Source organism: Panthera tigris, chromosome D1 (assembly GCF_018350195.1).
Source record: "Panthera tigris isolate Pti1 chromosome D1, P.tigris_Pti1_mat1.1, whole genome shotgun sequence".
Lineage (NCBI taxonomy): Eukaryota > Metazoa > Chordata > Mammalia > Carnivora > Felidae > Panthera > Panthera tigris.
The window spans coordinates 87,277,253-87,302,768 of NC_056669.1; the positions used below are offsets into that span (position 1 = coordinate 87,277,253).

Here is a 25,516-nt window from a genome sequence, read left to right on the forward strand (position 1 = left end):
ATACCCCCCAGACATTTGCCAAATGTCCTTGGGGGAGCAAAATTTACACAGGTTGAGAACCATTGAAATGGGGACCTTAAGTGAAGAGAATGTACAATTCATATAAGTAACTCTATGGAACATTTGAATGCCTGTGGTCAAAGTATTTTTGCTTTTACATTAGAAATAGTGTGTAGCTTCTAAGAGTGTTCAGTTAGAAACGACAGTGTTTTAAGAAATCTGAAAAAAAATCTTATATCACTACAAAATATGAAGCATATCTCTAAAAGTAACATTAAGAAAGTTAAGGTGGACACATGAAAATGTAAGTGGAAAAGAAAGTTATCTCAGCTCATGACCACCATGTAAGAGGGCAAAGAGGCAGTATGGACCAACAATAATAATATCAATACCATACTGTATGTTAATACAGTAGGCGATGTTGACAAAACATTTGTGCCAGCCGTATTGTTACTTCTGAGAATGCAGAGGTGAGAAAGAAAACAAAATAACTGCCTTCTCTCATAAGGATCAGAGTCTAGTGGGGACTCAAGGGCACAGACAAATAATTACAACATTGACTGAATTAGCATTAAAAGGGCAGTACTGGAAAAATTATGATAGCAGTATCTACTGCTCACTTGTAGTAAAATAACTGAAAATTTTAAGAGACTTTAAAAGCCTTACTGTGTGAGCAGTATAGTTCACACCCAGGCCAGGTTTCTGTCATCCTGACAGAGAGTTAATATAATTCAGACGGACGTACCCCTCTTTTGATTGTAAATAAACATGGCATTAGTTTATTGGGTGATTGAAGTTGAGGCAGCTGGACTATTTTGACAAAATGATCAGGATAAGTAGTTCAATTACTCACTTCACTTGTCTGTGAAGAATTCAGACGGCTGTGGTCCAATGAATTAAGTGAATGTCAACTTGGGAGATTTGTGTTATTAAAATATGTTAATATTTGATACAGCTTTAAAACCAAGGTCTTGGGAGAAAGCGTCCATTTATAGGCACACGTCATTGTGTTGCACTTTGCAGATACTGTGTTTTTTTACAAATTGGAGGTTTGTGGCAACCTTGTGTTAAAGCAAACAGCATCTTCTCATTTCATGTCTGTGTCACATTTTGGTAATTCTCACAGTATTTCAAACTTTTCATTATATTTGTTACGGTGTTCTGTGATCAGTGATTATGACTCACTGAAAGCTCAGATGATGGTTAGCAATTTTTAGCAGTATTTTAAAATTAAGGTACATACAGTATTTTTTAGACTTATTACTGAACATTTAATAGACTACGGTATAGGGTGAACATAACTTCCATATGCACTGGGAAACTAAAAATTCATTTGACTTGCTTAATTGCAACGTTTGCTTTATGGTAGTGGTCTGGAACCGAACCCACAGTATCTCCAAGGTATGCCTGTATACACATATGCTCTCCCACTGGTTTGCTGGGAAAATGCTTTAATTTTCTTGTTTCTTCAGTGATCCAATTACCCCAACCTACTGCATGGCTCTGGGTTAGAAAAAAAGGTTAAATAAGAAAAAGACAGTAAAGGATTAAAAATCCACATAACCATAGCTGCAGTACCTTTTTTGTCAAGTAGGAATCAGACAAATTTGGTTTGCTGGGCCCATGGCATTGGACTGGGGAGGAAGTTAGACAAACGATATTGATTTGCCTTAAAATTTATTGGTCTTCTTGGACTTGCTGACCTGAGTAAGCAACTGTGAACACATTCAAACACCAAGGAAATGGGGTTGGGATGACTGTACATAGGAAATGAGAGTGTGGACAGCTATGCATATTCGCAAATATTTCTAGTTCACCTGGCTTCCTGCTAGGCATTTGATAGAACGGAGCCCTTTTGATGAATGGGATCATGTGACTCTTTCTGGCCAATGAGGTTTGAGCATACATGTGGCATGGCTGGCTGGGGTATTTGACAGCTAGAGATACTCCCTAGTTCTTTTCCTTATAATAATCAGCAACACATGAAATATGGTTTTATCAGCCTGAATCTACTGAATGACTACTGTGAGCATAGCCCTCTGCTGAACCTTGATGGATGTATTTCATTTGTCTTAAGCTTCTTCTGTAAAGTATGAGTGTTTTAGGTTTTGCACACCATACTGACTGTATCACAACTACTCAGCTCTGCTCTGTGTGGCATGAAAGCAGCCATAGGAAATATATACGTGAATGGATGTGGCTGCAGCTCAAAAAAGCTTTACAAAAACAAAAGGCCACTTGGCCTTGGGACTATAGTTTGAAGACCAGACCCCTGCTTTAAGTCATAGCCTTTTTAGGATTGTTACTGCAGCATAACCTAGCCCATCTTGATATACTGTGGGCTGTGAGATGGCCCCCCAAGTGAGAATCTTTGCCATCTGTGTTATCTTTCCTGCTCTCTCTTGATAACCTTTCCTTTTTCCTTGAAAAGCCTAACTTAGCTGACCATAACTGCTTCCATAACTGTTACTGATGTGCCAATGAAAGGCAGCAGTGGCCTCTCCTCACACCTTCTCTGGAGCCCTCTTCAGCTCAAACCTGAATCATTCATTAGAGGTCTCGGTATCATTGGTTTCTGTACTTTAGAATCACCAGGAGGAGGTGTTAAAAACAGATTGCCGGGCCCCACCCCTGGGGTTCCTGACTGTAGGTCTGGAGAGAATTTGTCTAGCAGACTATTTCATGTCTGATCTTAAAGACATTGGTCCAAGGAATAAAGCAGTGCTTTTTTTTCTTCAAACTTCAATTTGTATGCACACATCAGCTGAGGAGCTCGTTAAAATGCAGATTAATACAGTAGGTCTAGGGTGGGGCCTGAGATTTTGATAGTGATAGAGGTCAGGCTGAGTACACTGAGTTGCAGGGGATATAGGATTCTAATCTTCCTTTCTAGCCTCTAGGTGTAGCAGTGCTAAACACAGTGCAGGTGCTTCAATCTTGAATAACCTTAGGTCAATATTGACTTGTCACACCTTACGATTTTGTTAGCAAACTCTGTTGGTTCTATTATCACAATACACAAAGCAACCAGCCACACATCACCACCGTCGTCGTCGTAACACCCTGACCTTGGCCACCACCACCTACCTGTGAGCCATATTTCAAAAGCCTCCTAATTGGGCCCCAGATTCTGCTCTTGCCCCACTCTCCCTCTTACCTCTAATCCACACTCACGGTAAATTCTTTACATAGCAGCAAGAGGATTTCTTTTAAACACAGGTTGATTACATCACTCCCCTGCTTAAAACTATGTGTGCAGCGACTTCGCATTTCACTCAGCAAAGGCGAAAGTCATGATGGTCTGGCAGGCTTCATAACACTGGATCTCTTTCAGATCTTTGACCTATCTACTACTCTCTGTTTCAGTCACCGTGGCCTGCTTGCTGTTCTTGAACCCACTGAGCACACTCCCATCTCAGATCCTCAAACTTGGGTGTTGCCTCTACCTGGAAAATTCTTGCTCCAAGGTAACTATTGGGCCTCCTTCCTCACTTCCTTCAGTTTGGTCTCAAGTGAACGGTAAGACTTTTCCTACTTTTTCTTCTGTATCATTTCAATATCTGACATTTTCTTTTCCTCGCGTGAAATGAAGTTCCACAAAGATCTTTGTTTTGTTCACAGTCTCTAGCACTAAAGAGTTCTTAACACATAGTAAGGTGCTCAAAAAATATTTGAATGAATAGGTAACATACTTTGCAGCTAACTGGAATATTTTAAGGCTGGAGGCTGCTGTTGTTTCCCTAGGCTCCCTCAGGATACACTGTTGCCAGCCAGTATTACTCATTTTATTCCCCAGGGAATAGTGGGTTTGGTATATAATACTTTTCAAAATCCGTTTTCAGAGAATTGAAATTATAAATTGGTCATTTACTGTTGTCATACATTATGCGGCTGAAATTTCTGATCATGTTCGATACATTTTCTTCCAGCACTTGGCTTATTTTCTGTTCATTGTCCACACCCAACCCCACCACACCCCTAGTTTAATTACAGGACTGGAATAATTCCCTTTGAGCAAAAAAATTTTGTTTTGTTTTGTATTTAACATTCTCTTGCGAGTATTAGGAATCCAAAACAAAAAGTCTAATTTGTGATACTCGGGTTTATTGGATAAGTGTCATCTTAAGATAATTTTTAACATGAGTCCCGAGTTTTAAGACTTTTTATAAGCCACCCATCTTGCTCATTTCCAAGCCGTTCTATAGGGAACTCCTAGGTTACCGGGTGATTGTTTTGTGGGGGTTAGAGGCGAGCTTTTTTCCAAAGACCTTTTGGGGTGTGGGAATTTGCTTGCTCGGCATACAGAAGGAATTCTAGAAGCTGGGACTGCACCACCCACCCCACGTACCCCTAACTTGCAGAAACCTTTGCCCCCCGCACCCCCTCTTGGCCCCAAGGCTCTTTACAGGGCAGGAGCCAGCTCGGATCCAGCTGCTTGACACCTATTGTCCCCGTTTGGACGTCAAGCGACTTCGCCTGAAGGACCCTAGGTTTGATTTCGCTCAAAACTCAGGACTCCGCTGGGGCACCCCTCCCGGGGCCGTCCCGACCTGCGCGGATCGACCGTCCCCCCCTAAGGGCAGGGGCTAGAGCTGCGCAGTAGGAGACCCGGTGGGCCCTTTCCCACAGGCGTTCGCGTCGGGCAGCCCGAGCGGCCGCGAAGGCCCCCGCCCGCAGCTTCTCCCGCCCCCTCCGCCCCAGAGGGCCGGCTGGCTAAGTCCCTCCCGCTCTCGACTCTCCGCCTCACTAGCAGCGGCTCTCGGTGCAGCGGGGATAGGGCGAAGCGGCCTGCGCCCACGGAGTGCACGACACTGCCCGGAACGCACAGCCACCCTTGCCCCCTCAGCCGCCCACTCGGGATTTCCAGCGTCCTCTGCGCGCGCACGGTGAGCGCCACCCGGACCGAGGCGCTGACGGTGAAGAGGGCCGCTGCCCCGAGTGTCCTTTACCTCCGGATCGGCTGGACCTTCTCGAGGGGCTTGCTCCTCAAGTCTCCCCTTCCCCCTCTGCCCCCCCCCCTCCCCCGGTCATTTCCAGTGCCCTTCTCCACCCTTCTCCGCCTCAGCCTCGACCTCTCTCCTCCCTCCTTTCCTCGCCAGGCGACGAGTGCTGGCCGACCCCGGCGGGGACCGTTGCACTGGCCGTTGGCGGCCGGCTCTGCGAGGCCCCGCCCCCGGCGCGAGCCTCGGTACCCCGGGGCTGGTAGGCCGAGCCGGCGGCCTGCGCGGGGGAGGGGCGGGCCGGGGCGGGGGGCGGTGCGAGGCCCGGCGGGGCGCCCTGCTGGCGGGTCGCGCGCGCGTCCGCGGTGTCTTCCTGCCCTCGCGGCGCGCGCCGGCCCCATCCCCACCCCCACCCGCTCGCGCAGGCTCCCGCCCGCTGCGCGTTTTGTCCCGCGTCTCGCCCCGTCCGCCGCCTGACTCGCCGCTCTTGTCCTTCCTCCCGCTTTTTCTTGTCTCCTCTCACGGTCTAAAGATGCCCTCGGCCACCAGCCACAGCGGAAGCGGCAGCAAGTCGTCCGGACCGCCACCCCCGTCGGGTTCCTCCGGGAGTGAGGCGGCGGCGGGGGCCGGGGCAGCTGCGCCGGCTTCCCAGCACCCCGTAACCGGCACCGGCGCTGTCCAGACCGAGGCCATGAAGCAGATCCTCGGGGTGATCGACAAGAAACTTCGGAACCTGGAGAAGAAAAAGGTGCCAGGAGTTGGCGGGGAAGGGAGGGTTTGATGCTCCAATCCTGACTGCTGTGGCCTGCGCTCTTCCCGTCCCTGTCGCATCCCCTCCACCCATCCCCACCCCCCACGCCCGGCCTGCTCTGTAAACGGAGCTTCGAGCCCTGAAAACGGGCTCCTAGGGGAGGTGCTTGTCACCTGACCCGGACGGGGCGCTCCCCCCCCTCCCGCCCCGGCCGCTTTATTACTCTCCTCCGGCAGTGGGCCAGGCTTCTTGGCCTTTGGGAGTGGGATGTGTAAGGGCGGGGGCCTGCCCTGTCGCCAGACTTAGCCCTGTGATACCCTTCCTTCCGTCACCGAGGCCGGATTTCTTTGACGAGGGCCAGCGGGGAGAAATGAAGGGGTCCGGTGAGGGGGCTCAGGGCTCAACCCACCGCCTCGTGGAGTTGGGGCGGCTTACGTCCTACAGTCGTGGGGTTGGTCCACTCGGTTACCGTGTACTTGAGGCCTGTTCGGTGTGCCCTCACCTCTCTTGGGAGAGAAGTGTGATTTCACCCAGAATTGCTTCTGTGTCAGGCCCCTTTTGAGTGTGTCTTCGATTTGCTACCCCCCCCCCCCCGCCCCCATCTGACGGGCGCCCCCACGTTTCCTTCTTTGTTTCAATTGTCTAGGTGCCCCCCTGAGCCTCAAGCTCAACTCGATCCCGAGAAGATTTTCTGCGGCGGCTCTTTGCCCCTCCGGGACTTTAGAGAGGGATGGGAGGGAGACGGCCACGATCGAGATTCGTTGGGGGGCGTGGGTCCGTGTTAGACCGAGGGGATCGCCAGGTCTCCGGGCACATGGAGAGAGCGTCTAACATGGCGGCGGCTGCGAGGAGAGGGAAGCGCTTTACAGGAGCTGCATTGTGAGCACAAAGCGAAAGCAGAGGGGGAGGGCAGAGACCAGGCAGCCGCCCCGGCTGGCCTTCCTCGCCCCCCCTCCGAAAAACAGTCGAGCCACACCCACAATTTTTTGGATTCAATAGTTTGCCATTCTAGGTCACACCGTGAGGTTTATCTTCAAGTAGGCCTTTTGTTTTATGCTTTCAGTGCAGGACAGTGTACCAACTCTGTTTGGAGCGGCACGTGTGTGTGTGTGTGTGTGTGTGTGTGTGTGTTCGTTCCTGTGTGGGTGTGTACATATGTAGAGAAAGGGTCTCGGCAGAGTGAATAATTCCACCTTCAGTAAGACTGGAGGTGGAAAGGGAGAAGCAAATCAGTAAGTAGTATGAAAAATTGGATAATTACATCTGTGACTATTATGCAAACTTTTTGCCTTTTACCTTAAGAAAAATAACTTTGCTTGGATAACTTTCGTTTGTCTGCTTCTAGTAAGACATTTATTATAAAACATCTTGAATTTTGAAGAAGTCATTTAAGAATGTTTATTTAGTCACCCACCTAACAGTGTTACTTAAGATGTTGATTGAGGTAGTAGCTATTTAAAATTTGGGCCAGATAACTTGAAGAAAATGGTGACATTGAGGCCTTAATTACTTTAATTGCTTGTTTAATTGATTTTATAGTTTTTGGGAGTTTTAAAAGACATTTTTAGATTAGGTACTAATCTGTCTCATTTTTTCTGCTGGGAATATTACTTGAATTTCTTAGCTTTTATTTGAAATCGAGAGATGCACTAATTGTGGATGTCTCCTACCTTTTGGTGATACTGTATTTTGATAAACAAGTGTAGTTTATTATAAATGATAAAAGTAATAGATGAATCAATATCAGCAAAGCAACAAAAGTATTTTACTTGTAAAGTAGTTGCATTTAAATACGTATTGGAATAAGCATGCCCAAGGCCAGTATCTTCTGAGTCTGCCATCTGAATCAAGATTTAGGAATCTTTAAATCCTCTTGCTACAAATAAATCCCGTCAATCTGGTTGATGCCTGAGTGGTTTAATTTTCAGAATTCTTCTAGGATAGGAATCAAAAATAGTAATGATGTAGTAAATGTTAACTATAGACATATAAATGTAGATATTCGTATTTTAATGACTGAAAAGTAATTTTTCAAAGTCCTTAATGTAAAGTCAGGTACTGATTAGCAACCAATTTAGTTATGACATGACTGATTCTAGTGCTCCAAATGAGTATGGAAAAAAATTAGTTATTAAGCCCCATGAGGACCTGAACAATGACAGGTCACTTGTGTATGGGTTTATATTGTATACATTGCCTAACACCTGCCACCCCCACCCCCATAGAAGAGAAAGTAATTACGGACTTAGGCTAGTAAGTACTGAAAAGTTCTCTTGTAATGGTGGAGGAAAAAAACCTCACAAAGTAACAGAAGTATTTCGTCTTTTTTTTTTTTTTTTTTTTTTGGTCTTATTGTCTTGAGTGCTAGGTAGTAGAAAGGTCAAATTACAGGTAAGCTTTTTGGTAACTCACAGACTGAGCTACCTACTTGTTAAATAGCTAAGTTGGCAGTATGTTGTGACCTAACTACTATTGAAATTAAGTTTTACTTTTTGAGAGACTTAAGGATTTTGGATTTTTCTCTAAGCACATATGGTTTCTAGTTTATATTGCATTTTTTCTATATCTAGATTTACTGTATGAAAGTGTGATTTTTTTCAAAACATTAATTTTTCAGTAGTGAGCATTTCTAATAAACCTAAAATAGGATTTACTTTACAAGTCAGTTTTGAATCTTTATAAACCTTTATGCAGTAGAGGAAGATGGTATTTATAAATAACTGGGTTTCTTTTTATTTCAGTCCATTTAGCAACTTCTGTTTGAGCTATATTTTAGACTTGACCTATTCATAATGGTCTTCAGGACAAAATCTTTTTTTTTTTTTTAATCTTTATTTATTTTTGAGAGAGAGAGACAGAGAGACAGAGAGACGGAGCGGGAGCTGGGGAGGAGCAGAGAGGGAGACATGAATCCGAAGCAGGCTCCAGGCTCCAAAGCCTTCAGCACAGAGCCTGTTGTGGGGCTCGAACTCATGACCGCAAATTCATGACCTGAGTTGAAGTCGGACACTTAACCAACTGAGCCACCCAGGTGCCCCAAAATCTCTTTTTTAATGGATTCTAAAATCAAGTGTCCTGACCAAAATTACTACTAGATATGTATTATCACTTAGTTTAAGACTTGGAGAATTGCAGTAATTTTATTGTACTTCATTTAAAAAAAAGTATTTGTTAATTTTCTGATAAGTCAAGCCATTAGAAGAAAGCTAAGCATCTGTTCAGTAAGAATGCATGCTTAACATTAATGAAATATCCTATTATGTAATGCAACTAAATGGCCTGGTAGTTTTTGAAATTTGGGTTTATAAAGACTATACTATGTATGTGCTTAGCAAACAGAAGAAATGCAGTTATAATCAAAAGAATCAAGTGCAAAACTCCATTTACAAATCTTTTAATTTTTATAAGTAATAGAAATTGCCAAGTTTTCTTCATCAGTTTGTTGGTATAGAACAGGGCTATAGGCTAGGCAAGATGTTATTTTGAAACCAAGTTTTAATTTTCACTGAAGAGAGAGCTTATTTATATGGTGAGATGTAATCAGTTTTGATGTAGAATAAAGGATGTTTAAATAGATGACATTTAAAATTTTTATGCTTTTTGTAAGTATAATAGGTTTAGACACTAGTGATTTTGGTAGGTGAAAGATTAACCACTGTTCTCTTACAGAGCAGTCTGACAGCTTTGTAACCAATATGTGACCAAGACAGATAGCCAAAGTGTACTGTTTTTCATCTACTCTCTCAAGTCTTTTTTGCTCTTTAGATCTTTTTAGTTAATTTACTGAAAAAAGATGCTATCATTGTTAGGATAACATTTCTTTTTAGAGCATTGCAGTGTGCCTCTACTTAGAATTTTCAATGCAGCTTTTCTACAGAATTTCTTTGCTAAGTATTTTGAAATAATATTCTCAACTATTTTATAAGTAAAATCTTTCCTTGGGGCTAACATCTGAAGTTTTTCTTGACAGTTGAAATTGCTGATGTATCCGCTTCTCCCATTGGTTGCATGAACTATTTCTCTGCAATGCAGAGGGCAAGATTACTTTGTTTTGCATTCACCTTGTCACAGGAAAAAAAAAAAAAAAAAACCCCAAACATTTATAATGCTTCATTTGTTTCTCTCTGCCTGCCTGCCTGGGTGTGGGGGTGTGTGTGTGTATGTGTGTGTGTGTGTGTGTGTGTGTGTGTGTGTGTGTGTGTGTTAGGGAGAGAGAGAGAAAGAGAAGTATTTAAAATTTGAATTTAAAAAGGAAAAGATGTGAATTTCCTCATGTAATAATTATAAGTATCTTTTTCTTGCATGAGAGTAGAATCCCAAGTATTATAATGAGAATGAATTGGTTTAACCTGACCATGTTATTTTACTCTAGAAAATTCCCATGTGGCAAATATTTGTATTAGAATACATTTTGTGTGACTTAGAGATTAAACATACAGTTTGTTATAATTTTATGTAATTAATACCTTAGTTTACATTTAGGAGGAGAGGAAGATTAGTACTGTTTCATCTTTTAAAAAAATTAAATTCTTTCAAAGGTTAAAATTATAACAACCTGGTGTCGATCTTATTGTTATACTGTTAATAGAATCTAAGATCTTTTAAGGCCTTAAAGTCATCTTAGAATTTATTCTAATTCATTTTATGGAAGAGTTCATTCAGATGCCCATGTAAAGTCAACCAGTTTGGAAAGAGTGAATTCTAAGGTCTCTGGTTTTATGGGAAAGATTAGAATTTGTAATGTTCTGCAACATAAGTATTTTTCATGTTTAAGCCAATACTGTAGAACCAGGTGAAGGCTTTAACTTAAATCTTTTTTAATTTTAGAGTTCCTCTGTTTTAAAATGCTGAAAGCAAAAGGAAAAAGCTTTTTATTTCTTCATTGTTAGACCTTTATTTGTATCTTGTTAAATTGTGTTTTTAGGCTGTCCAGGTAATGGGTCTTGAGAAAAACAGTACAAGTAAAGCCCCATTGTATCAGGTGTCATTGGGACATCTGTATTGTTGTAATGAAATGAACTTTTAAAGTTTAAATTCTGATGTTTCTCTTTGTGCTTAAGTAAGCCCTGATGCACACTGGTCCGTCTTAATGCAGGCTTGGTATGTCGTAGACCAGATAATTTGGGAAAAGTGTTACCAGTAAAGCAGTAGGAGGTGTGTCAACCTTTCCATATTCTTGTATTACAGGCTTTGGATATTTTTTAGTAATTGGTCCCTTTTTCTGGTGGCAGTGAATTGTATGTAAGCAGTAGAGAAGAGTAAGAGGAGTAGCAGAAGAGACCGTATCAGCCAAAGTTGGAATTGTAAATTGCTTGGCTTCTGCTCATTTCTTTATTTCTCCCCCTAGCTGTACCAGTGCTTTTGTTGGATAGAGTACTGTGTGTAAAAACATACATGACAGAGACTTTATTGGGCAGAGTTCAGAATTCATATTTCCTGAGGAAAAGGGAAGGTGTGCTTTTTGGCTGTGCTCAGCTAAAGGATGCTGTTTCCTTTAACTTCCTGTACCACCTATTGTCTCTACACTTCCTTGACATTTTGTATTGTCTTATGCTCTTACCTTATGTGTTTTTCTAAATAGGTAGTTAAGCTCCTTGGGGAGTATGAATGACAGCATATTGGGCCTTACACATGGTAAATGCTAAATATTTGTTAGTTTGACTGAATCATTATATAGAAATATTTGTAGCTTCATCAGTAAAATCCTGTTAAGGCGGATTAATCCATGAGGGAGAAAATGCTTTTTGTACAGAGCTATTTACTTCAGTGTTTTTACTGAGATGGAATTTTTCCTGAAGAATTTTCTTTTGATGTATTTTTTAAGCGAGTAGAGTTGATTAGGCAGGTAGAGCACTTTATAATTTTTAAAAAAAAATATTTATTTTTGAGAGGGAGAGAGACACACACAAAGCCCAAGAAGTGGAGCGGCAGAGAGAGAGAGAGGGAGACACAGAATCTGAATCAGGTTCCAGACTCCAGGCTCCAAGCTCAGCACGGAGCCTGATGCGGGCCTTGAAACCATGACCCTTGAGATCATGACCTAAGCGGAAGTTGGATGCTTAACTGACTGAGCCACCCAGGCACCCCCTGCAAGTTGAGCACTTCTAAAATCTTGGTGCTATAAGCACAATTTGTAAATAGTCTTAGGAAGGAGAATAGATGATTCTTTGTATTTGAACCATTGTAAATGATTAGAAATTTTCATTGTATTCCCCTTAATATTGTTATCCAGACATAGAAATAACTGAAATATACTTTAATCATTGGGAAAAAACCTTTTGGTCTCCATTTTAAGTGAATTACAGTTCTCATTGAACTCTGAATAGAGTTTCTAAATCATTCATGTAATGAATGTACTATACTCACCCTACTGAGTAGTTTGGTTAAAGCAACTAATAATTCAAAAGATACTTGTTAAGATTATTGATAATCATTTGTTTTTCAGATGCACAATATTTAGACTTAAGAATTCAAAGTGGGTGATGCCGGAACTCTTCGAAATTATCCTTTTTTTGTTTTCCTATTAGGGTTAGCTGCTTCCATTCATTCAGGCTTAACTGCATAATTACAACCATGGACAAGGAATAAGGATTATCTGTTACCTTTTTTTCCCCTTTTTAGTTGGACAAAAGTTTTATCAAGTTAAACTCCTGGTTACTTATTTGCTTGAAAGATTATCTTACAAATTGTCTTAGAAAACCTCTAATTTAGGAGCACGTGGGTGGCTCAGTCGGTTAACTGTCTGACCCTCGGTTTTGGCTCAGGTCATGATCTCGCGGTTTTGTGAGTTCAAGCCCCACATCAGGCTTTGAGCCTGATGGGATTCTCTCTCTCCCTCTCTGCCCCTTCCCCACTCATGCTGTCTTGGTGTCTCTCAAAATAAGTAAAAAAATAAGCTTAAAAAATATTAAAAATAAAAAACAAGAAAACACCTATTTTAGCATCCTCTTACTATTCTTAGTGTTAAGAAATCCTGCATTCTTGACAAGTGTTCATTCAGTTTCTGCATTAATCAGTCTTCTAGGGCCTGGTAGAATGCTCATTTCTCTGTGAAAGTCGATTTCATTTTTGAACAACTCTTTAAGATCTTGATGCTAGTCGCCTCTCAACCCACCCTTCCCCTGTCCCACACAATATTTAATATTTGTTTTCTGGAACAGCTCAGACTTCTGCTACATGAGCACTGTTAGGGATCATCTATGGATTGTACTATATGTTCTCTCTACCCTCCTTTTTATAATTGAGGAAACTTTTGTTTCTTACGGTCTTTCCTGTCTCCTGTGAAGTTTATTAGCAACTAATTGTCAGTTGAACTGGTGGAGAGCGAACAGGAGGCAGTCAGCTGCCTACCATTATATGGGCAAAGTCAGAACTGATGTTTCTAGGTGAAGAACAAGGAATGTAGGGATTGGGGACTTGAAATAATGTCTAGAAAGTCCACTGAAGATTATGGAAAGTTGACAAGAAAAATCTTTATCTTTTGTTTTTACATTTGTCTTTCGATAGGTTTTCAGTACTGAGAAGTGATTTATTTGGCCTGGAGACACAAAATAGCTTCTAGATGGGTGCTCTTACTACTTTTGTTATTTTAGGCTTTATTTTTAAATTTTCTGTCTCAGTGTGGAGATCTTCTTAATTCAGAACAGAAGGTACAGTTTCTTGGGTAGCTAAGCTAGTTTTTTCAGATGTTGTCCCCTCCTAATCTTTCTTGTTGTGACTGTTTATAATTGTCTAGTTAAGGAATTTGGTTTTTTGGAGTCTCTCCTTTGCTATTTCTTTTTAATTGTGTAATTTAAAAAAGTGTTTTCTTTATTCATTTATGGAATTTCAGATCTAACAGGAAGGAAGGAAAGCTCAGGAGGATAGCTGTTCTGGATATTCATCATTGGCATCCTCACAGCACTGTATTGAATTTTTAAAAACCATTTCAGTTAAGTAACTTTGGTGGTGGTGAAAAAATCTTTGGGAAGAGTGGAAGATCTAGGTGTACTGCGATTAAGTCACCTAATTTTTACTCTGGTGAAAGGAAGGGAGGAAAACAGCAGCAGGGCAAAAATGAAACGTAGCAATGGCTAGAATCCAGAGTGACAAAAAAGAGGGGTGTAATGAGGCACAAATGATTTTTCTGGGATTTATGACCTTAGGCAAGTTACTAACTGCCCTTTCAGTTTCTAATTAGGTGAAATATGATTGATAATAGTCCTTGCTGATAGGGTTAGCTACCTGATATTTTAAATTTGAATGTCACGTAGTGAATACTGTCAGCTATTAAAAGCAACAAAGAAACAGGAGATAGGGGATAGGACTGGGTTGTACTTCTTGGGTAATTATTTGTCAGGACCACATATACATATAATCTTTTGACATTTACTGGGCATAGTCACATCTCCATACTATGGTTCCCCTTTAGAGACCAGATAATCTGGGAAATGGCCTGATTTTTATCTTAATCATATGTGGTGCTATAAGTGAATCTTTAATACTCTTAGGATGCTCAGTAGTTTGAAAAGGAGCCCTAAATAAGAATTTCTAAATAATTATTTCCAGATAGAATGTAAGAGAGCAGGTTTTTGTTACCAGTTTCGTGATAGGCTCTTTGATAAAGATTTCCTTTTATGCTAGGAAAACAACTCCATTTTCTAGAAAAAATACTTAATGTTCATTTTATGTGGATGATATGTGTATCAGCCAATTTATTAACTAGGTGTTAGGCAGCCATGTTCTAGCTTAGGGAAGAAAAAAAAAAAGCTGTGTTTGTCTGGAGCCCTTTGCTCCTATCCTTGCCCCTTTGCGTTCATCGGAGTTCATGTTGGATCAGTCATTGTGAAAGGCAGTTTATTTATATATTGATTTAGTTCATACTGCAAATTTTAACCTCAAATGCAAAGTTTTTCTACTTGGACTTAATTTAAGCCATTTGGATGGGATGTGACAATAGGAAAGAAGTTTGTCTTTGAGTAGTCTACTCATGAGACTAGTGCAGATACATCCTTTTTTTTTTCTTTTTGAGATCTCTGAAAGCTACTTAGGAGTGAGCTGAGATTGCAAACCAACTTCATTTTCAAAGGTAGAAAATTAAACCAGTTGATTTTTCTATGAGGCTTTCTGTTTCTAGTGCAAAATTTGGCACTCACCAGTGAGTTTAAGTGCTCTAAACTTCTGGAGCTTGGCTCACAATGCAGAACTTAATAAAAGTAGTATTTATGAATGGAAGATGGTACCCCTTCAATGTTTGGATCATAAATGGATTTTTTCTTATGTAACTAATGACTAGGTTCAATAGATTTATAAGCTGGTTTAGAAAACCACTATTCAACAAGTTTTCGGAGTTGTTTAATGTTAAACCTTTAACCAAATTGAGGTTGCCATATAATGTGTTTTATGGTCACAGTTTGTATTGGTTGTGTGATTCAGAATAATTTCTTATTTCTAAGACTCAACTATTACAAGTGAATTGCAATGTATTTGATCTAGGTTAGTGTTTCTCAAACTTAAGCACACATTAGAATCAACCAGAAGGCTTGTTAAAACACAGATTGCTGGGTCCCACCCCCCAGAGTTTCTGATTTAATAGGTCTGGGGTGGTGCCTGAGAATTTACATGTCATTTTTCTTTTTTAAAGATTTAATTTTGGTGGGGGAGTGCCTGGGTGACTCTGTTGGTTAAACATCCGACCTTTGATTTCAGATCAGGTCATGATCTCGATCTCATGGTTTGTGAGTTCGAATCCCACATCGGGCTCTGTGATGGCAGTGCAGAACCTGCTTGGGATTCTCTCTCTCTGCCTCTCATTCTCTAAAAAAAAAAAAAAAAAAATTAATTTTGTAAAAGTAATTTCTACACCCCGCGTGGGCTCTAACTCAACAACCCCAAGATCGAAGTCGCATGCTCCACCAACTGAACCAGCCAGGTACCCTGAGAATTCACATTTCTAACAAGTTCCTAGCTGTTGCTGATGTATTGCTGGTTTGGGGACCACACTTTGGAAATCACTGACTTGTAGACTAATACAGGGTCTCTGCTATGTAGAGTTAATTATGTGTAATAGTGAACAGAGGTGACTTTAGTTCAAATTTCATGGTGATGAAAGTCTTATACACCCAAGCAACCAGGAGATCCTGTATTATATGGACAAAGGAAAAAAAAACACCTCGTGCCTTTTAATGTAGAACACTTTTTTCATTGTCTTTGCAGTCTTATTAGTAAGTTTTGAGTTTCCTCAAATGAGAGCTGTTTATTAGGCACTTTGATCAGACTCAGCATCTTGCTTTTTTAAAGGTCGGGTAAGGACAAGGGGACGGGATATTTATAACAGTAATATAGCAAGTGTTAATGGCTATATAGAGGAACAAATGTAAAGCTGTAATGAAACTTTTGTTTTATTATGGTTAGAAAAATGTTCATGAAAGACCTGTAGTTTCCATTCATTTGATTAATAACATCTTTTTTTATTGGACACTATAGCTGTATTAATTCATCTTACCAGATATAAGGAAGTGTGGTCTGCTTTTGAAAATCTTCTGTTAAAGACCCTTGAGATTTTTAAGTTATGTCATGATTTTTGAACATATTTCTTCTGTCACAGTGAACTGTCATTTCTTGTGGTGTTAGTGGCAGTCCTTCCTTTCAAAATTAGGGCTCTTGGGGTGCCTGGGTGGCTCAGTCAGTTAAATGTCCAACTTTGGCTCAGGTCATGATCTTGTAGTCTGTAGGTTTAAGCCCTGCATTGGGCTCTGTGCTGACAGCTCAGAGCCTGGAGCCTGCTTCAGATTCTTTGTCTTCCTCTGTCCCTCCCCCACTGGCGCACGCTCTCTCTCAAAAATAACATTAAAAAAATTTTTTTTCAATTATGGCTCTTAAATTGTTATGAATTGATAAATTTGAAACCTGTTATAGCAATATAAAAATCAAAAGAAACAGATGTACGAGTTCTAATGAAATAGATCTTTGTTTTGGCTGCACAGAGTCCTTTTGCCTATTTTTCGGTGACGGTATTTCATGAAGATGTGTACTGTGAAACTGAGTTTTGCATAGCAGCTGCTTTCCCTTTCTTTTGATTTCTCTTTTACCCTTGTTCCAGTTACTCCTGTGTGATAAATTACTCCAAAACTTACTCCATTTTATTATGCACACATTCTGCCTGTTAGGGATTCAGACAGGACACACAGTGGGGTTGGTGTCTCTGCGCTAATGATTCCCGGGGCCTCAGCTGGGAAGACTAATGCTTGTTTGCTTCATGTCTGGTGCTTGGGCTATGATTCTAACACTAGGATTGCTGACCGGAATTCTTAAATAAGACCTCTTCATGGCTTGGCCTCCTCATAGCATGGCAACCTCAGGGTTGTTGGACATCTTTTATTTATTTTTATTTTTTAAAATGTTTTATTTATTTTTTGAGAGAGAGAGAGGCAGAGCATGAGCAGGGGAGGGACAGAGAGAGAGGGAGACACAGAATCCGAAGCAGGCTCCAGGCTCTGAGCTGTCAGCACAGAGCCTGATGCGGGGGCTTGAACCCACAAACCGCGAGAAGGGTTATTGGACTTCTTAAATGATAGCTTGGGACTCCAAATGTTTTTAGTGACTAGCAAATAGGACAGAGATACATTGCTTTTATGACACAGCCTTGGAAGTTGTACAGGATCACTTCCACTGTACTCTGTTGGTTGAACCCCACTTAGTACAATGGCAGGGGAATTGGACTAGTTCTTAATGGTGCAGTGAACAGTATGTAGAGCTACAGATGTGGCCATTTTTGGAAAATGCAATCTGCCGTAGAGTTTGGGTTGGATAAATACTAAATTTGATATTGTGTAGAAAATTGGAGCTTTGCTTTTCTCTAAAGGTTAGTTATTTTGAGAGAGAGAACGTGGGGGAGGGGCAGAGAGAGGGAGAGAATTCCAAGCAGGCTCCTCACTGTCAGCTTGGAGTCCAGTGTGTGGCTCAAACTCATGAACCATGAGATCATGACCTGAGCCAAAACCAAGAGCTGGACGCTTAACCAGCTGAGCCACGCAGGTGCCCTTGGAGCTTTTCTCCTTTAGGGTAGCTTGCCCAACTATAGGATAGTATAGATTCATATTCAAAGATTATTATAGGTTAAAGTCTTGGCAGTATCCTAAAATCTGCCAATCTTAATAACTTTTTTATTTTATTTTATTTATTTATTTTTATTTATTTATTTTTTTAACGTTTTATTTTTGAGACAGAGAGAGACAGAGCATGAACGGGGGAGGGGCAGAGAGAGGGAGACACAGAATCGGAAGCAGGCTCCAGGCTCTGAGCCATCAGCCCAGAGCCCGACGCGGGGCTCGAACTCACGGATCACGAGATCGTGACCTGAGCCGAAGTCGGACGCTCAACCGACTGAGCCATCCAGGCGCCCCTTAATAACTTTTTTATAGGATGAAATTATAATTTTTTTATTATACAAACTATATGTTCATTGCAGAATATCTAAGTGTACAAAACAAAAGCAAAAGGAAAAGAGTTCCACCTATAGTTCTACCACTCAGGTACATTCTTAACATTAAAAAAGCTTTTCATATATATTTTTACATATAAACCATCATGATTTAGGAATTCGATTTGACATCCATTTTGATTGGCATGTATGGTTTTAAATTTGTAAGACATTAAATGATAGAGCTAAGCTAGGTATGTAAAACTCTACCCTGTAAGGGATATATACTGCACTCAACTGTGTGTTATTTTTAGATTTAGCAACAGTTTCTTTGAAGAATGTGTGAAAAAGTAAGATAATAAATGCTAGGTATGAGCTAATAGCAGTTTTTCTTTTGCCTAGCAGTGAATTCAGAATTTTTACTCTACTAGCACTACATTTCAGGCCCTCTTTCCATTTGCATATCTTCTGTTATCTGTATATTTCTAAATAGAGGAATCCTGACTATAATAAAGTGCTATTATACCCTAAGTCATCATTAAAAGCAAATCTTGTTTGTTTTTTTCTTTAAAATAGCCTACCCTTTTAAAAAATAAGTGAGTTGTCTTTATTCATCCTCAGAGAGTGTTCTGAGACAGTTGAGCTTATCTTTTTTACCTGGAATTAGGCCTGTCAGATCAGTGTAGAAAAAACTTCCATTTTTCAACTGGTAGACTTGAATTTTATACCTCTTCAGCCGGAGGTTATTGTGTGAAATAGTCTACCTAAGCATAAAATTGGGTACTTGGATCAGCCTTTAATGTTTTAATGTTTATTTTGGTTTTATTTGCCTCTAGGATAACTAAGGAATTGTTAGGCTTTTAATTTAGGGTGGAATGGTTATGCAAGTTGACTAATGGTTCTGGTGCAAAGAAAATGGATGATTTGACCTAAAACAACTTTTTAGTATTTTTTTTAAACTTGTTTCTTGACCCTGAATGCATTTTATCAGATTTTGTGTTTCGTGGCTAATTTTATTATTACTAAGGGTGAGGAACAATATATGTTCATAATTTATTGTGATTATATTAATTTAAAAATTTGTCCCCTTTAATTTAGGTTTCTACTTATTCCTGCTCCTCTGACCTTTAAAACAATAACTTGACTACTATCAAGAATTGTCAAGAATTTTTGACTATTGTATTACCTGAGTATCTTTTCTTTGGGGTCTTATCTAATAGTAGCCTGGGAAACTGCCAACATTTTCATTTTAGTTGGGGGAAAAAGATGACTTAAACCAGAGGTTAATTTTCTGTCCCACTGTCATATTTAATTCCATTTGTGAGAAAAGAAAGCAAAGCTGTTGAGTAATGCGCTATCCATAGGTGATGTGATAGCTTGGAGTATCATGTTGTTCAAGAAAAATGGATGAGGCCTATCAAAGACAGTATGCACATGGGTTTTTTTCAGGGAAAATACACTCTTTATATCACTTAGTCACACGAAGTGAGGAAGTGAGGTGAGGCAGGGGGTGAGGAAGGGACAAGAATTTAACATTATAAAATGTCTGATATGCTTCTGTGTAAGTAGGATCATAACCAAATTGTGGCCTTCACCCATGTTGGTAGGAACCATTTGTGCAGGCCATCTGATGCATATCTCTTTTGAGAAACCTAAATAAACAGTGTTGTATCATGTCATTGGCTTATACTATAGAATTTGGTTATTATTCAGCGGGGGCTGGAGTATCTGCATTCATATTTTAGCGCACTATTAAACTAAGTTATTTTATGTACAAAGTTAAACTGAAGTTAACTAAAAATTATCTTTAGGGCAAGATTTGAGACAAACTTAGAGGATTATATGGGTTTGTTATTTCAGCACGGTTAGGCTGGTATATACTTTAATGTGGGGCATAATTCTTTTTTTCTTTTTACATAGGGCAAGCTTGATGATTACCAGGAACGAATGAACAAAGGGGAAAGGCTTAATCAAGATCAGCTGGTAAAGATGCTACATTTTATTGAAGATTTTCTGCTCACTATTTTTAATAAGAAAATTAATTTTGTGGTTCTTTATGTTTCCAGTAAAGTTGGGCTCTGTCTTTGTTATTTTAGGATGCCGTATCTAAGTACCAGGAAGTCACAAATAACTTGGAGTTTGCAAAAGAATTACAGAGGAGTTTCATGGCATTAAGTCAAGATGTAAGTAGAAGACTATGTATATATGTTTATGAAATATTAAAAATAAGGCAAAAAATTTTATTTCTTTACGATTGATAAGCTCTTTGTAAGATGAGAGGATTGGATCCAATTATATCTAAGATGCTTTCCAGTTCTGTAAAGTTTAAAGTAACACCTGAAAAATGCCTTTTTAAAATTTTTAAAAATAATTTATTGTCAAGTTAGGTAACATTCAGTGTATATACAGTGTAGTCTTGGCTTCAAGAGTAGATTCCCATGATTCATATGTACAACTAGTGCTCATCCCATCAAGTGCCCTCCTCAGTGGCCAACTCCCCACCCCCATCAACCCTCAGTTTCTTCTCTGTATTTAAGAGCCTCTTATGGTTTGCCTCTCTGTAACTTATTTTTCCTTCTCTTCCCCTATGGTCTATTAGTTTCTCAAATTCCACGTATGAATGAAAACATCTGTCTTTCTCTGATTGACTTTTTTTTTTTAAACATTAAAAAAATTTTTTTAATGTTTGTTTATTTTTGAGAGAGAGAGTGTGAGTGGGGGAGGAGCAGAGAGAGGGAGACACAGAATCCAAAGCAGGCTGCAGGCCCAGGCTCTGAGCTGTCAGCATAGAGCCCAATGCGGGGCTAGAACTCACAAACCGTGAGATCATGACCTGAGCCGAAGTCGGACACTTAACTGACTGAGCCACCCAGGAGTCCCAGACTGACTTATATCACTTAGCATTATACCCTCCAGTTCCATCTACGTTATTGCAAATGGCAAGATTTTATTCCTTTTCATCACTGATCTGTTCATCTTTACATCTTTATCTGTTCATCAGTTGATGGACGTTTGGGCTTTGAAAGGTGCCTTTTAAAAGGACTGAGTCTCAGATATGACAAATATATATATAGGAGATACCCTGAAGATCTCTAAAAAATTAGCTTGTATATACATGTATATATAAATATAGCAGGCATTTATTTTCTGTATATTCCTTTATACCTAATGACCATCTTATAATTCTGTTAACTATCAGAAAATAGGTCTTTTTTTTTTGGTAATCACTTGTCTCCATTAGGGATCTTAAGGAATGTGGCAGAGTGGGATACATTGCTCTTGTATCAACTCGTGAACCAACAAAGTAAAGTGGTTTTGTGTTTTTCCCATACATCTTTTGATGTGATAGAAACCTTTGGGAACAGGACAAAAATGAAATACAGGCAAAGTCAAATAATTTGAAACTTGAGATCAGAAAATTAATCTTCTGAATTAGTATTAGCTTATTTGGAGAAAGGCTAAAAGCACTGAAATACAAAACTGCCTCTGATTTGGTAAAATGAATAAACAAAACAATTTATTATGTGATGAGAGACATTGCAGTACAGAGATGAAAAGTTCTGATTCTGGAACCATACTGTCTGGTTTCAACCCTGATTCTGCCACTTAATAGTTGTAGGACTTTGAGTTACTTAACTTGTCTATCCCTATATCACTCAGGGTTTTCTAGACAAACAGAACCAGTAGTATCAAAAGAGAAGGGGGGAGAGGAGTGGGGCCGTCACACTGCTTCAGTTTTCTAATCTGTAAAATGGTGATAATAATGGTACCTCCCTCATCTCAGGGTTGTGAGCAATATTTGATGCATAATTAATATATTTCATGCACTTATTACTTACTAAATTTGATTAAAGTTGGAAAATATTGATGGTATCCCTCAAAATGGAATAAATGAAACTTAATTTACACCCAAGTTGGGAATTGATCCACTTAGGTCAGATGAATCCTGGCCAATTAACTTTCTGATTAAAAAAAAATTTATGGGTTATAGAAGTAGGATTGCTATACAATTTAATAATAGAATCAGTCTATTTCTAAAACTACTAACACTGTGTAAGTGAAAATACTTGTAGTCTCCTTTGCTTTTATGTTAACACTGGTATTTTCAGGAACTTTTCATTGGGTCTTTAACTTCATTGGCAGTCTTTTTATTGAACTCTGATCCTTTATCGCGCTTTCCCACAATTGTTAAACACCTTTTTTGTTTTGTGTTCAAGAATTCTTTAATCAAGCTCCAGCCTACCTTTTCTAGATTTCATATTTTCCTTACTTGAACTGCTCATTTTACTCAGAGTGGCATTCTTTATCTTACTTCTTTGGTTTTATTGACTTATTTCATATTCCTGCCTCTATTCCTATATTTCCTGCCTTTGGCTAGTGGCTGCTTCTCTGTCCTAAAATTGTACCCCTCACCCCCAGTAAGATTATGTCCCTTTCTCCTTGAAAGCTTTCTAGAGTGCCCTAGCTTGGATTTCATATCTCTGTTCATATGTACTGTTCACTTGCCACTTAACTGCTAAATATCATTTAATCTGCTGCCCTCTCTGCTGCCATCATAGATTTGTCTTATTGTAGACTTTATTGTTCTGCTATGTCTCTTCCCCCATTACTCCCTTTATTATACATTTCTTTTTTTTTCTTTTTAATTTTTTTAAATGTTTATTTATTTTAGAGAGAGAGCGGGAGTGGGAGAGGGGCAGAGAGAGAGGGAGACACAGAATCTGAAGCAGGCTCCAGGCTCTGAGCTGTCAGCACAGAGCCCGACGCAGGGCTTGTACCCACAAACTGTGAGATTGTGACCTGAGCCGAAATCGGACGCCTAACCGACTGAGCCACCCAGGCGCCCCTTTATTATACATTTTGTATGTCTTTATTTTGGTTTTCTCTGTCTCAATTTATCCCAGGGAGGCTTGAGAAAGGGGAAGAAGGTGAGAAGGAAGATACTTTCATGGCTCTTGAAAAATTGACCTTTCTTTAAAATTCTGACCATTCTTTGAGCCCACTCTGACACTGGACATGAGAAGAGAGAGACATACATGAGTCTGGTTGATGTTCTCCCTTCAATCTTCACAGGAAAGTAAAAGACGAGTACTAGGAAAAGAATAGTGGGAAAAATACATGTGTACTGAGCATTTATTTGTCTTCTGCCACCTTCTTTTTCTCTGCCAGCATCCCCTTATTCATAAAAACAAGTTAGTTTTAGTCACTATTTTCAAAATGTTGGGATAATATAATACTAGCAGTGGGTTGTGAGGAAGCAGTGGTGGGTTTTAGCATCTCTTTTTAAGTTGATAGTAGGTACTTAAAATGAAAATTTTGGACCAGTTTTCCATAGAGGAGATGGATATAGGTAAGATTTTTTTTTTATTTTGCTGTACTCGGGTTTCTTTTTTAATTGGCTTGGGTTCTTAATTAGAAATTATAATTCTTATACTTTTTATTATGAAAAATTTCAAAACTAAAGAAAGGAATATAATGAATACCTCTGTACCCATACCCAGCTTCTACAGTTTTTATCTCATGGACAGTCCTGTTTGATATACTCCCTTGTTCCCTGTCAGCCAGATTATTTTGAAGCAAATCCCAAATACATTGTTTTATTGGCAACATTTAGTGTTACAATAATACCTTATAGGGAAAGAAAGATGTGTTCTGAATTTCTAACATCTGCTTAAAACAGATGATGTTATGAGATATTAAACTCTATTTGTACGTTAGGAATCAGCATTTTGTGTATCAGGATCACATAACTTATCGAGTAAAATATGTCTTACATTGGAAATGAAATTGGTTGAACTAAATTGGGAGTTTTGTGAAATTCATTTTAACGTCTATGCTTAATATTTTTATGCAGATTCAGAAAACAATAAAGAAGACTGCACGTCGGGAGCAGCTTATGAGAGAAGAAGCAGAACAAAAACGTTTAAAAACTGTACTTGAGCTCCAGTATGTTTTGGACAAATTGGGGGATGATGAGGTGCGAACTGATCTGAAGCAAGGATTGAATGGAGTGCCAATATTGTCTGAAGAGGAATTGTCATTGTTGGATGAATTCTACAAATTAGCAGACCCTGAACGGGACATGAGCTTGAGGTATAGTGGTATTTGGTAGTAGAAACTTCTAAATGTTGGCTTGACAACTAAAAGGTAATTAATTAGCTTTTTAATTATTATTATAAGGTTGAATGAGCAGTATGAACATGCCTCCATTCACCTATGGGACTTGCTGGAAGGAAAGGAAAAATCTGTATGTGGAACAACCTGTGAGTATTATAATTGTTGTAACTAAGAATATAATTTTGTAACTAAGAATCTTTAAAAGTTAGTTTTCTTTTTGAAAGTAATGTTAATTGGAGAAATTTTTAGAATTGTGTAAGTAACATTCATCTACTGTTTACTTTTTGGTTTATTTCCTTTTTTTCCTTTCTGCTGTGTGTGTGTGTGTGTGTGTGTGTGAGTAAAAAAAAAAACCCATCATGAATCAATAAATCTGTAGAGATGGGAATCCCCTGACTTAACACGATTTTGTTTGTAACTTACTCTCTGCTTGAGGTGGACAGATTAATACTGAATAGGCTTTCCAGAGTTCTTGGTATTAGATAGGGACTGGTTTTTCCTTATGGCTGAAATTTTGTGAAAAAATACTTACTATACCTCATACATTTTACTCATGGTCATTGCCTTCATCTTTCCTTAGTTTTTCATAGACTTCTGGTAATTTGAGGACATTAATTCTTTTGTGCTTTTTAAAAACCTTAACCTCAAATATGCAATGTTTATTGACTTTAAAGAAAACAAAGGACATTTAAGCTTCACTTCATTGGTAAATTAGGAATTCTAGGTTTATTCTCTTAGTAAATAATAGGTTCTTATCTTTGCTATTTATAAAGGTGGTTTAGGGAAGTAGATTTTTGAACATCTTAAGGTAAAAGTGCTTATACCTTATTTTTAGCTGTTTGGTGAAAAATTAAATCGGATTAAAAGCTTTAATTGGCAAAACTATATGATATAATTTGGATTGTATTTGCTTTAAGGAAATGGGTAAATCAAATATGAAGAAACAGCTCTTTTATATCTTTTCATTTAAGAAATAATTTTCTTGAGGCACCTGGGTGGCTCAGTCGTTTAAATGTCTGACTCTTGATTTTGGCTCAGGTCATGGTCTCACAGTTCGTGAGATTGAGCCCTGTGTAGGGCTCTGTGCTGTGCAGAGCCTGCTTGGGATTCTCTTTCTCGCTCACTCTCTGCCACTTCCCCCACTGTGATTCTTTCTCCCCCAAAATAAATAAATAAACTTTTTTTTTTTTTTTAAGAATTTTTCAGGGCTCTGGGGTGGCTCAGTCAGTTGGGTATCTGATTTTGGCTTAGGTCATGATCTCATAGTTCGTGGGTTTGAACCCCATGTTGGGCTCTCTGCTGTCCGAG

At 39.4% G+C, this 25,516-nt stretch overlaps 1 protein-coding gene across 1 annotated transcript in view; it reads left to right on the forward strand.

Annotated features, from left to right (window-relative positions):
• The first annotated feature begins 4,683 nt into the window (after positions 1-4,683).
• The window catches only part of CAPRIN1 (cell cycle associated protein 1), a 36,564-nt gene continuing 15,731 nt past the window's right edge, over positions 4,684-25,516 (forward strand). Inside the window, exons 1-6 of the mRNA XM_042959491.1 lie at positions 4,684-4,886; positions 5,473-5,688; positions 20,012-20,074; positions 20,188-20,274; positions 23,946-24,184; positions 24,272-24,354. Coding sequence (XP_042815425.1) covers positions 5,473-5,688; positions 20,012-20,074; positions 20,188-20,274; positions 23,946-24,184; positions 24,272-24,354 — 688 coding nt within the window. The 5' untranslated portion in view covers positions 4,684-4,886. The remainder of the gene's footprint in view (positions 4,887-5,472; positions 5,689-20,011; positions 20,075-20,187; positions 20,275-23,945; positions 24,185-24,271; positions 24,355-25,516) is intronic.